This window comes from Macrobrachium nipponense, chromosome 18 (assembly GCF_015104395.2).
Source record: "Macrobrachium nipponense isolate FS-2020 chromosome 18, ASM1510439v2, whole genome shotgun sequence".
In the NCBI taxonomy this organism is placed as follows: Eukaryota; Metazoa; Arthropoda; class Malacostraca; order Decapoda; family Palaemonidae; genus Macrobrachium; species Macrobrachium nipponense.
Genome location: NC_087211.1, coordinates 88054571 through 88069570, shown reverse-complemented (window position 1 = coordinate 88069570; position 15000 = coordinate 88054571). Strand labels below are relative to the sequence as shown.

The following is a 15000-nucleotide window of genomic DNA, read 5'->3' as shown; positions in this document are numbered from 1 at the left end:
AGTAGAGAATTATTTTTTTTATTGTAAAGATAAAACATTTCTATTGGTGACGACTAATTATTGAAATAATTTTTTTTCATAAATATATATATATATATATATATATATATATATATATATATATATCACATATATTATATATCTATGTATAAAAGTCTATATAATATAAATATATTTATATCGACAAACACACACATATATGTATATATCTATATATATATATATATGATATATATATATATATATATATATATATATATGGGTGTGTGTGTTGATATAAACATAGTTTTATATATATATATATATATATATATTATATATATATATATATATATATATATATATCACATATATATATAATACGTATATATTATATGCTGCATATGCAGCATTTCAAAAGGTTCAAAGACCAAAAGTACTTGGAGGTATATCAAAAAGCATGATATGTAAAGAATCAGTGGGAAATAAATAAATTTTTGCATTCCTACAAGCCTTGGGGTCCCAGTGGAGAAAACATTCTAGAACGGGAAAATAATACAGAACTACTATCTAATAAATCATATAAAAAAATAACATAAAAAAAATGTGGGAGGATATCAGAATGAGCTTTCTAGAGCTGCTATGAACAGAGTGATTCTTAAAAGCTATGTAATTCTCAAACAAATATATATATATATATTATAATATATATATATATATAAATATATATATTAAGGAATTTAGTTGATTCATAAGGATTTAGAGAAAAAATTATGGATTTTCCTTTCGCCCAAAAACAGTAATGAAGTCAGTTATAGTAAATGAAGGGAAATAAAAAATGTACTTTTAAAACACAAGACTATTCAGTCTCGCAAAATATTATTAGCTATTATTGTCAATGACTTACATAATCATTTTTGATAATTTCACTCATTCTTCTTCACGTGATTATACCTTGAGTTCCGAATGTAAATCTTTTGTAGAAAAGGTAGACAGGTATATAGGCATTATTCCAGATTAAATATCTGCTTCATTTTGTCTCTACCCTTAATTAATTTTGGAGGCACAATTCCTGGCAAGATTCTAAACGTCGATTAAAATATACCATTGCCATTTCATTAAAATGCTCGTTAACACAATTCTGAATATATCGCAATATTATACAAAGAAAAAGTACGTGCACGTAATGGTAATTTTCTCTCACTTTCCCTCAAAACTTACTTCTTCCTAATCCGAAATTTCTTAACAATGATGGATAATTCAGACAATTGAAATGCGTTCAAGAAACTGAATCTCAAGTTAGGAGTTTTGCATAATTTTTAAGCTAGTATTTTTCACGTACAACCCTTGCTAACAAAAGCCCCTTGAAGACGATCCACCAAAATATTTTGCCTTGCGTGGCCTAGCGTAGTTAATACTGAAGGTTTTTTTTTTTTTCAGTCACTTTCGTCCCAGCTGGGTTGCTTTCTGCCTATTACTTGTCATAAGTCTTTTTTGGTCAGTCACACCTAGCTGTACAAGTTCTTGAACTTGCTTCTACTCCAGTTCACAGATGTCTGTTATATATTTTAAACAGACCACATTATAATCTAGAAATAACACCCAGTGATCTGTCTGAAGTGTATTGTATAGAGTGAAAATAAAGTAAGTGTTCTTTTAAAAAGTCCCTACTGCTTATTCACACCTAACTGTACAACTTCTTGAACTTGACATTACACCAATCCTCAGCTATAATTTAAGTATTTTAAGCAGACCCCATTATAAACTAGAAAGAAGACCCAGTGATCTCTGAAGTACACTGTATAGACTGATAAGAAAAGTTACGTTTTTCTTAACAATAGATAAACCAAAACAACATCATCATACCTGGCAAGTTTTGAACAATGTGAGAAGAAAACGCCGCCAGAAATGGAACGTCAATGATGGGCAGGTCGGCTTTCCAGAGGTCACCCTCTCCGAACATCGAAGTGCAGAGTTCACGTGCCCTGGTCCAGTTCTTACCAGGTACCATGCTCGGGGCAAAGAAGTAATCGGTAGCGATGAAAATGCACCGTCCTTCCAGCGTTGTGAAGTTGTCGGGGCAGCAAGCTTGGAGGATATGAACGTATACTTGTTTACTAGCACTCTTGTTAGGAAGAATAGCCTACACGCGAAATTAATTAAGGTGCTGGTATATAGTATATATATGGCTTGGAAATAAAGTCGAAACCGGTCAGGACCTACACCCCGCCTCTTATTTTTCACCTGTGGATATGCGTGATAAATGAATCACGTGCTAAAGTGATTATAATCATGGATAAAAATATATATCTATGTGTGTTTGTAAATAAATATATATATATATATATATATATATATATATATATATATATATATATATATATATATATATATATATATGTTTAATATATATATATATATATATATATATATATATATATTAAAGTGTGTGCATGTATGTGTGTATTTATTTATTTGTTTATATATTTATAAACACATGCTGTCAGACGTTAGATAGGGCTACGGAAAAAGTCATATTTCACCTTCAAGACATAAACCGGTGTTGATGACCACACTGAATGAATTATTATTAGCACAGCAGCAAACGAAACCTCTCATAGATATTTAAATAAGAAATTTTAATGTAGATTTCTTTTTTGAATAATAGGATCAAAAAAATATACTGAAGCATTTCAGTAACAGTAATGATAGTTGTTCCTAAAATTTGTTTTCATTCGTTCAACCGTAATACAAAATGTGAGACAAATGAATCCCGCAACAGCAATTTTCCACTACATTCCAAAATCGCAAAATGAAGAGGCTCTCATAAACATCAAGTTCAAAGTTGAGACACATTTCTTGAATATCATTTACCTGTGGATGACACCGTCGCCATGTCCACAGCTGGCGTCAGGAGGAGCACCAGCAGTGGTAAAGCAAAGAGAAGGGACTTCATGATGCTCATGGCTCCGTAGGTGTCCTGGTTACCTGGTAAGATCTCCCCCACCTAATGATTGGGTGACACCGACTCCCTCTTTATATAATGCCACTTTCGTTCGCAAAGCTGCAAAAATATCACGTCATAAAAGGTAAGATCTGCGTCATTTCCGTTCAGGGAAAACAAACTGTTCTGCTACCTGATAACCAATTCTTATTTTCCCAGATTTTTGTAGCATAATTCGACTCATATCTGACGGTCCGGGGATTTCTTTTTTATGATACCCCGCTATATAATTTTACAACTTCGAAAGTCTTATAGTAAAATCTTTCTTATGACTCAGATGTTGCGCATTGCTTTTTATAGCCCACCACTCCTGTGTTTGCCTTCATTTTCTGACTTCTTATGTACGTTATTTTTTAACGCTGTCATCGTTATTCGTTGTTTTTTACTTTAATTTCACACACTTCTCACCTGTTTTTTTTAACATATTTTGTATATCTGGTGTACTTACAACAATGATGACAATTGCATGTTTCCAAAATAGTAAATTCATTTAGCTTTCCCAAGCAAAACACTTTGGATAGAAACTCTAATTTGCTTTATTAGCCTCAAATATCTTCATGTTTCAGTTCATCTTAATACGGATATTACTGCCCTGTAATGTACAACAAATATTACAGATTTGCCAGATTGGTGCTGAATTTGCACGTACATAAGTGTATATGTGTGTATAACCGCAGATGAGTTTTATTAGTATGTGTCTACCTCGCCTTGAATATATATATATATATATATATATATATATATATATATATATATATATATATATGTGTGTGTGGTTATGTGTGTATATATATATATAATATATATATATATATAATATAATATACATATATATACTTATTATATAAATATATGTATATGTATATATATATATATGTGTGTGTGTGTGTGTGTGTATGTATTGATAAACAGCATTGTCCATAAAAGTCATAAAATCCATGGTTTATTACAAAGAGAAACGTTTCGCACATAACCCAGTGCATCACCAGTCTGTAAAATTAAAACACACTCATTAAAAATATTATTAATGACAAACATTAAAAGAAAAAAAAACATCAAAAAATACAAAACTTAAGCGTTGTGTATGTAATAATGTAAGTATGTATGGAGTCAAGACTGCAGAATGCGTTACCATTACCCTTCTAAGGTATGGGTTTCATAAGAAGGTTGCTAATCCCAGCCCCTACCATTGAAGATGGTCGGAGAGTACTCAGATACCGTTGGAGTCCGGCATCCCTATGACGCTAACGAGACAAGGGCCGTAATAATTCATCCTCTGAACTCAAACCTGGAATTCTTTCCTCTGCCTCATCATCAGGCGACGTCGAACTTTCCCACAGAGGTAATTTTCCCTCAATCCTGTGGAATGGTTGGTAGGTTATTTCTCTCTGTCATTTCTCCCTGAAGAATCTACTGATGAAGTGTTATCATCCTTTTTTTTTTACTGGGGATTAGCTGATTACCAAAGTGGGGTTTTCTGTTTCATGTTGCATGGTCTGGTTCCAATGGTTTTTTCAGAAGTCTGATTGTGAAATCTGAATTCGTGCGTGTTCGACCAAGTGGAAGTGGTTTCCTATATGGATCGATATGGTTGCTGTGATTTCTTGTCACTGAATGGGTCAATGAGTATGGTGACTCTTTGTTACTTTTCTTTTTAAGCCGATGGTATATCTTTTGTTAAGAGGGATTTTAATTTCAATCCTAACAATAATAACAAAATTATTGCTATAGTTACCGTTATTATCGTTATTACAACTTTGAATAACTCGAAACGTATCTTAAATATATAAAAAATGCTTTGGATTCTCTATGCGTTCAAGTTCATCAACCTGTTGTTGTTTTCAACTTTTTCTAACAGCCTCGCTATCTCGTTATTCCAGAATCTGGATATGCACTGAAACTTCGCCCCCCTGAGGGTCTGACGCCTTCTACCCTTTTTCGTGTTTAGGAATTAGGATTCCAACACGTTCCTAATTGCCATTGCTGTGGCCAATAGGACACTTTCTGAGGATGTGTGTCTTGAACTCTCCAGGTTTCTCCAGAGGTCCTCTGCTATTATTCTTAACATTCTGAGATGGTAGGCACTATTTTCAGTCCAGCTACCCATAGTGTCCATACTTCCATCTTGATGCTCTAGATTCTTTTCTTCTTTTGTCATTAACTCTTATGTTCAATGGTGGGGCTGCATCTATCAGATATTTACCAGTATTAGGTCTTGTCTTCGGACCTACTTAACATGGTCAGTCCTTATAGTGCAGTCGTCCCAGAGAACTTTGATTTTTTTTTTCTTTTCTTTTTTTTTGGCCAGCACTTTTCAGGGTGTATGGCAGTCCCACTTGTCTGTACATGGTATGATATCTGTGCATGGCATGAAGTTTTGTTGGCAGACCTTCCAGTTTTAGGCATAGGCGACAGTAATATTTTTTCTCTTGGTATCAATTGATATTATCGAGGTTTAGCGGTTCTTTCACATAAATTTTTAAACATTGTTTCCAGCTTTACAAAGCCACCAATTATTTCAAAATTTAGTACTTTGTTATCCTCTGATTTTGATAAAAATTGATAAGTAGGTGCCTTGATATTTGGGATTATTTTTCCGAAATATGTCTTTCCAAGTTATCAGGTCAGGTTAAATTTGTCTCGTATTTTGATGAAATTTGGTAGGTTGTGCCTTAGGCGACTGTGATTAGTTGCCTCAAATATTCTTTTAACCTCGACCTACTTTCCAAGTCATGGGTAGTTTGGTGATACTTAATACTTATGTACTTTGATGGTTCGGTCATTATTCCCAAAATAATTTTAACATCGACCATTCCTTTCAACCTTTCACACAATATTTTTGTTGTACCTACCGTTTTTCAAGGTTTGTCATTATAGTAATTGTTATATATATATATATATATATATATATATATATATATATATATATATATATACTATATACATATAATACATATATATATATATATATATATATATTATATATATATATATATATATATATATATATAATATATAATTTGGTACTACGGTAAGGTTAACATCTGAGACACAAATTTAGGAATTTACTAAAGGTTTATTCTATTCATGAAATTAAATAAACTGAACATCCTATTTAGAAAGAGGTCCAGTTATGAAAAAATAATTCCTTCAAGATTTAAACCAAAAAAAAATATTGCGTCTGGAGTAAAGAATTAGAAATAAACAACATATTTATAGATCATTGTAATTTCTTCCAGATTTACATCAAATACAAATGATTTCGTCAGGAACAATAGATATAAGTAAACATCATATTTATAGATTAGTTTTTAAAGAGACTTCTAGCTTAGTAAAATCCACTACTTAAAACTGATTCCTAAACCCTTCAATTAAGGAATCTACAGGAACCGCCACTGCCTCTCGTTTACTTCCTCTTGGCCTCGCAGAGGTAAGACGGCTCCTTCCAGGACGGCTCCGACTCAAACATGTACAAGCGATTAAATGCTCCAGAGGGCACGAGCAAGCCAGTGAGCCCATCGGGTAACGTGGAAGATGGGTGGAGGAGTTGTGCCACCTGCGATAGAGATCAAATTGGGTGAGTCAGACTAGTGTGTCGGTCCTGGAAAATTTTGTACTCTCTCTCTCTCTCTCTCTCTCTAAGTCTAAGGTCTTATTATAGGAAATATACACTCCCACCATTTTCTTTTCTCTATGCCTTAAAAAATCTCATCTCTCTCTCTCTCTCTCTCTCTCTCTCTCTCTCTCTCAGTCTACGATCTTATTATAGGAAATATACGCTCGCACATTTTCTCTTATGCCTTAAAATAATCACAATTCTCTCTCTCTCTCTCTCTCTCGGATTTTTTTTATCATAGGGAGAGACATTCCTCTGTATATTTCCCTCAAGACTTAAAATTATAACAATTCTCTCTCTCTCTCTCTCTCTCTCTCTCTCTCTCTCTCTCTCTCTCTCTCTCTCTCTCTCTTCTCTCTCTCTCTGAAACGCATAATAGACTTGACTCACACGTAAGACATGTTGCTGATGGGTGACCCGTCAATCCACTTCCATTGACCTTCGACCTTCTGAGAACCGATCCAGAATGTTAACCCTTTCATTCCTGGTGATAACAGTTATTTAATAACATCATCATAACCTGATATCTTAAGCGTACAAGTTAAAGGGGATTTCCATAAATAATGGAAGTAACAATAAATATTTTTTTAAGGAAAAGTAATTTCAAGTTTTCTTCTCAGCAAATTATTCAGTTCGGGGTTGCTGATGCAATGTCAGACTCCCGCGGTGATTTTGGCGTTTTACTACGGGCTGCTCTTAAGAGCAAGAGCCCGTGCTGGCATAAGGCCGGCTTAATCTCAAACAACAACAAGCGTCTTATATGCCTTTTTCTAATGCCAAGGTCAGTTAATTAAACGGACTGCCCAATGCCCGTATTTAGGGCGGACCTGCAGAAATTTATATATATATATATATATATATAATATATCTATATATATATATATATATATATATATATATATATGTATGTATGTATGTATGTATGTATATATAGGTTTGGAAGAAAAAATAAAAGAACTACTTCCCTCCCTAAGGGAGTGATCCAGTGACCTATTGAAGGGTGAAAATAGATTTCTCAGAGGAAAAAATAAAAAAAATTCAGCATAAGAATGTTGTGGTATTGCTTTTATAAATGCAAGGGATAAACACGAAATAATCAGCTAAAATTACGATGTATTGGAAAACTTTGCAAGCTTGAATTTCTCTGTCAACTGGATCTATAAGACTACTGGATGATGAAAGAATGAAGGCATTAATCCTTCAGACAAAAGAAATATATTTTTACTTTCACTCGCGAGATTTAAACGAAACAAAACAAAAATCTTGAAGCTAAAAACCTTTACAATTCTCGCTTCACTAGGATTAATAAAAAGAAATCAGAAATAGATTTTCCTTAAACTTAAAAAAAAACAAAAAAAACAATCAACCTCTACCTGGTAGGTTTTCAGCCATGTGAGAACAGAAGGTCTCCAGGAAAGGGACGTCAACGTATTTGCCATGGCGTCAGGGTTGTCCCTAGAGGTCACCCTCACCGAACATCGAAGTACAAAGGTTCACGCGCCCTGGTCCAGTTTTTGGCATTTTCTATCCTGGGGTCTAGATAGACGTCGGTGGCTATGAAGATACAACGGCCAACCAGTGGTGTGAAGTTGTCGGGGCAAGAAGCTTATGGAAAGAAGTTATTAGAAGTTATTATCATTGTTATTGTTATGTTTCGCTCGTCGGGCCAGCAAACTTGGAGGATAAACGATACTTGCTTACTCGACCAATGCATTTATATATATATATATATATATATATATATATATATATATATATATATATATATATATATAATATATATATATATTTATTTGTAAGTGTGTGTATGTATGTATTTATTTTTTTATCTATATATTTATACTCACACACTTCATTGGTATATAATGAAAAGATAGGGCTACTGAAACAGTCATATTTCACCTTCAAGACATAAACCGGTGTTGATGATCACACTAAATGAATAATAGAAAATTTCAGTATAGATTTCTTTTTTAAAAAAATCACCTGTGGATGACACCGTCGCCATGTCCACAGCTGGCGTCAGGAGGAGCACCAGCAGTGGTAAAGCGAAGAGAAGGGACTTCATGATGTTCATGGCTCCGTAGGTGTCCTGGTTACCTGGTAAGATCTCATCCACCTAATGATTGGGTGACACCGACTCCCTCTTTATATAATGCCACTTTCGTTCGCAAAGCTGCAAAAATATCACGTCATAAAAGGTAAGATCTGCGTCATTTCATTTCAGGGAAAACAAACGGTTCTGCTACCTGATAACCAATTCTTATTTTCCCAGATTTTATGCTCCCCGCTATATAATTTTACAACTTCTAAAGTCTTATAGTAAAATCTTTCTTACGACTCAGATGTTGCGCACCACTCCTATGTTTGCCTTCATTTTCTGACTTTCAAACTTTTTTCACCTTTTTTTGTTTTTTTCTTACACATTATCTCGTGTAGTTACGACCAACAAGAGAAATAAAATTATTTAGCTTTACCAAGCAAAACACTTTAGGTAGAAACTCTAATTTGCTTTATTAAATTTATTTCTTAAGGTTTTGCTTATTCCGATAAACCGAAGCATATAATATTATACACATTAGCCTAAAATATCTTCATGTTTCAGTTCATATTAATACGAATATTACTGCTCTGTAATGTACAACAAATATTAAAAACCATGCATAAGAATATCTTTCCTATTTTATCGCAGGTGCAAAGAATTTAAGTGTTGCCTTTCAGACCAGTTGGGAACCAAAAAGGTAATTACAGATATTGTATATTGGTGCAAAATTTGCACGTACATAAGGTACATTCATTAATTTATGATGTGCATTGCCGAAGAGTTTTATTAGTATGTGTCTACCTCGCTTTACATATATATATATATATATATATATATATATATATATATATATATATATATATATATATATATATATATATATATATATATACATATATATATATATATATATATATATATTATAATATATATATATATACACACACACACACACACACACATATATATATATATATATATATATATATTATATATATATATATATATATATATATATATATATATATGCCACGAAAGAAGATAAACGATGAAGTATAAGCGAGACTTTTCGACGTCCAAATGTCCTTTACTAAGCAGATGAACTGATATACATGAGGAAAAAGACAAAACAAGAAGATTCGTATAACTGACAGATAGGGAATATAAAGAGATTGGTACCTAGAATCCGACACACCTGGAAGATGAGTAACCTTCCCAAACAAGCATAAACAACGGGTGCAATTAAAAGTTTAAGACAATCATCTCAGATATAAGGACAAAACAATGAAAGGATTATAGGTGACAGCTATTCAGCACTTTGGTAAACAAAACCATATTCACAATACATAGTCACAATACATGTTAGACATACATTACAACGAAGATAACTCTAATGCAACTAATTTTTATTTAAGTCTGTAATTATATCTTTGAGGTCATTCTTAAACATGTTACAAATACAAGGGTCTAAATGAAAAAGGCCACGACTAACATTGAAATTACAATGAAAAGTAAGTTGTATTAAAGCAGATTCTAAAAGATTTCGTGATAAGACAGCTCTTGACCTTGCAATTACTGAACTACCAACCCAATTTATTCGGAGGTTGTTTTCACTTAAATGAATGAATATTGCATTAGATGTTTGCCCAGTTTTTACAGAATATTTATGCTGGCTTAGCCTTTCTTCTAGGCCCTTGCTAGACTGTCCGAGATATAATGAGAGACAATCCATACATGGAATTTTATATATTATGTTGTTGCTTTCTCTGGGGCCATTTTTTATTAACATTCCTTTTAGTGTGTTATTATAGGAAAAAAAACAAGGTAGACATTGAAAGCTTTTAACAATGATTTAATGGTTTCAAATCCGTTAAAATAAGGCAAACTAAGAATGTTCTTAGAATTTGCTTTCTGCGTGTTACTTACACTATAAACTTTCTGTGGGCTTTATTATAACAAATATCTAATATATGTGAAGGATAGCATAAATCTTTCCTTATTTTTCTTATGTATTCAATTTCTTGATCCAAATATTGGGGACTGACAATGCGCAATGCTCGTAAAAACATAGAAGAAAAAATTGATATTTTCATGTTAAGATGGTGGCCTGAGAAGACGTTTGGACGTCGAAAGGTTTCGCGGATACTCCGTCGTTTATTTTCCTTCGTGGCATATATCTTTATTTATGGATTTATCACGTTCCCAACTTTCGTGATTCAGTTATACCATACAATATATATATATATATATATATATATATATATAATATATATATATATATATATATATATAATCTATATATATATATATATACATATATATATAATTATACTACTATATATAATATACATGTGTGTGTGTGTGTGTATGAATTTATGATTTAGAACCGTAAAAATCTGCAAAATTCTAAAGATACGAAAATCCGTAAGTTGTGATTATCGTACGCGACCCAAAAAAATGGGAGATAAGCAATAACTTTTTACCTGTGGGTGAGCCAGTCGCCATCTCCCCTGGCAGTGCCAGAAATAGTACCAACATCGGCACTGCAAAAGAGAGGTGAATCTTCATGATCAAGAACTAGCTCCTGCTGTTCTGGTTACTTGGCAAAAACGTCATATCATCATTCAAGGAAAATGAAATGCTCTGCTATTTAGATTACAGATTTTACTGTCCTAATCTTATAGGAGATTATCCAACAGGCGCAATTGCCTTTGTCTTAATAGCGTTTTCGCGATCCCAGCCATAAAATTTACGAACCGTGAAAAGGTGGCATGAAATCTCCTGAGACGCAAAGTAGTGTGTTGGTTTAGCACCCAAACCACCTCTGCGTGTCCTGTTCATTTGCCTGAATTCTCTAATATTTGTATGTAGCTGTCATGAGTTATTTCATTAAAAATTTTTGACAACACTTATTCAGTTTTTTCCCTTTTCACACGTGGTCTTTTCATTATGGTAAGTTGAAATAAGCTAAAATCTCCAGCTGTTATGGAGCGTGGTTGCACTTTTGCAATTCTATTAAGTCATGATTTCAAGAATTTGTTCATTTCAATGGTGTTCATCCCAATAAAGGATATATCAACTATTCCGTCAATAAGAGTATCGATTTTATTCTACGTTACATAACAACTGTTATGTTAGGATAACACGGGAATTTTTAACACATGTCAAATATCGAATTTAAGGAATGATTCCGAAACTGGATATCACAACATATACTGATTTATGAGTATATAAATGCCAGCAGTATATATATAATATATAATATATATATATATATATATATATATATATATTATTATAATATATACATACTGCATCCCTTTTCAGCCACCCATCCTACAGCTCGCCACGTGACACAAGGACCGTAATAATAATTCATCCTCTGAACTGAACTTTATTCAGAAGTATTTCCACAATTTCATCATCAGATGACGTTGAACTTCACCGCGAAGGTAAAGTTTGGTTTTAATCCATCACATCGAAACCCGTGGAACAGCTGACAAAAAAATTTCCCTCTCTCTCATTTCTCGCAGCAGAATCTAGTTGCGAAACCTTATTGCCTTTTTTTTCTCTCTACCCATGGCAGAATAGCTGATTATCGAAGTGGCGTAAAGTCTATTAATGTGTAAGCGTCAGGTTTTAGAAATTCTATAGTTTCAGAAGCCCGTATTCTCGCCAGTCAGCAGAGTTCGGTCACGTGGGATGGTCTCGTGCGTCTCTCCTACCTGTGATTCTTTTTCATGATTAGATTATTTGTGGGAAAAGGGTGGAATATACTGTTACATTGTTCCTCATTTGGGTAAAGTTATTAATCTTGTTACTTTTCTCTTCTAAAGGGTCCACAATAATGAAAAGTGTTGCGAATCCGTGTATATTTTTTTTAAACTTTACAAAAAGTTTTCGAACCCTTCCCTGAAGATGAACCCAGGGAAGGGTTCGAAAGCTTTTTGTAAAGTTAAAAAAAAACATACACGGACTCGCAACACTTTTTATTATTGTGGACCCTTTAGAACTTATTAATATTATTCGGCTTGTGCCTTGTATGATAAGGCGCCCCTATGATGTAATGTTAGACTAGCGATAATCTTACGCTAGTCGGTTGGTATTGAACTTGCCATCTTCCAATGGATTTCCCCCGCAAGTGGAGTTCTGGGGGTTTGAGATCATTTACGAAGTCGGTTATTACTCTTAGTTTGGTTATTACGACGTTATTGTGTTAAACAACTCATGGAAGTGAGGAGGTTTCTTGCTTTAGAAAAACACTAAGTGTATAAAAAATTATATATTCTTCTGAAGTTTTACATGGTCAAGATCAGAGATTGTACAAGTCTTCTAATAACGATAGCTTGATCGCTTCTGCCAATGATGATGGCTAATCTATTCCTCTACATGATAAAGCTTAGGTAAAGAGGTGCAGGTCTTCTATGACGATAGCTAACTCTCTTCTGCAATGATGATGGCAATCCTATTCCTCTACATGATAAAGCTTAGGTAAAGAGGTACAGGTCTTCTAATGACGATAGCTAACTCTCTTCTGCCAATGATGCCGGTCAATCCTATTTCCTCTACATGATAAAGCTTAGGTAAAGAGGTACAGGTCTTCTAATGACGATAGTCTAACTCTCTTCTGCCTCTCTACCATCTCTGTTACAAGTTATGAAAGAACAGACAGTAGTTCGAACATATGAACATACTATCAGATGAGACACGCTACAGATCACGTAGGCCGTAGTTGTCTCAAAAGCAGGGAGCTTGGACTAATGTTTATAAACAATTGAATGACTACAGGTGACGGCATGTTATCTTAGCCTACATACTTATTGTATACGTCATCTTTAGCGTCTCTAGTCTGATCCCATTCCTGCAAGCAATCTTTTATATATATGGGACTAACATTCCATATTTTTATTATGTAAACACTTCACATCAGCTCGGTCAGCTCTTACCAAAACCAACACTGAATATTACTCAAACTTGACTTGCATTTGACTTATAGGAGTGTGATACAGACACTATGTGAATATATATATATATAAGTAAATAAAAATTCATGGTGTACATGAATTGATTCAAGTAATAAAATATAAAACAATGATATTGGTAAATAATAGTGATCACGTGATATTATAATGATACAGTTTTTCACTTCGTCTCATTAAGATACTTATGCTACAGAAAATACTAATGTACTCTGATAATCGCATAGAATGAAGATTAACATGATAAAAATCATATTTTAACTGATAAAAAAATTTCATATATTATGAATTGATAAAAATTATTATGTTTATGCTGATTGATTCGTTGATTTTTAGCTAAATGTTATATATCTGATTCATTAATTCATATAACTAACTGACAGATATGGTAAGATAAAAAGGTAAAGATTGATTATAGGCTACCTGATTTGTTTATACATATGTATATGGATTCATATAATTATGATTAATATATGTGCACTTTAAATAGATTCCTATTGCGTACACGCAAAGATATATTTAGATTCTGTTATTTATGATCATTTATATAAGAGATTCTATTGCGTACACGCAAAGATATATTTCGACTCTGTTATTTATGATCAATTATATATAGGATACATGATACTTTATATATATAGGATACATGACCGAGGTTATACTACTTCACATTTAACTAGCTTTCGAACAACTTTTCGTCCATTACACAGTTCCAGACAACCACCTATAGCCAATGAAACGGCCTTTTTCAATGGTTAAAACAAGGGGAAAATTTGCCTGGGCGGGTCCAACGTTCTATTTTGCGCTCATACTTATTCTCTGCATCCTAAGCTACACGATTACGTTCGCGATGAATAAAAAAACATCCCAGCACGAGTCCTTCGCCAGCAAAGTAGAGTTGAATATCCTTCGGGTCGTAATTGTCGGAAGTATGTCCCTTTTGTAGTCGAATTCCGACAGCCGCTGGAGCGTTCCGCATGAAAACGAGATTAACGACGAGATACGGTGTCGGTCGAAGAAGTCCATGATGGTGCTTATTCCTTTCACATTGTAGGCGGTTGTTACTCGACTGCCGTCGTCCGCAGCGACGAACGATTTGTTTGAAGTTGCGATGTGAAACTCTCGTACTGCAGGATACTGTAACCTAAGGTTCCATTAATCAGCCTGCAAAGTGAAATTCTACTTGTCACAAGGGCAAAGTAAATTCAGACGACATCCAAATACAGGGGAGGGGAGAGAGACCATTTAGACCAGACTTAACCCACCATGATTCGCTGATATTTTTGGAATTCAAAAGAGTCCGCTGTACAAACTTTTTTATCCATGGCATTAACAATGAGTGAACCTATCCAGGTCTATGATGACTGTAAAAATATCC

The 15000-nt window shown here is 33.5% G+C and overlaps 1 protein-coding gene across 1 annotated transcript in view; it reads right to left on the bottom strand.

Annotated features, from left to right (window-relative positions):
• Positions 1–3010, bottom strand: part of LOC135197322 (C-type lectin domain family 4 member C-like) — a 5927-nt gene extending 2917 nt beyond the window's left edge. The window contains exons 1-2 of the mRNA XM_064224462.1: positions 2854–3010; positions 1846–2067 (exon numbers count right to left, since the gene is read on the bottom strand). Coding sequence (XP_064080532.1) covers positions 1846–2067; positions 2854–2944 — 313 coding nt within the window. The 5' untranslated portion in view covers positions 2945–3010. The remainder of the gene's footprint in view (positions 1–1845; positions 2068–2853) is intronic.
• Between the last annotated feature and the right edge of the window lie 11990 nt (positions 3011–15000).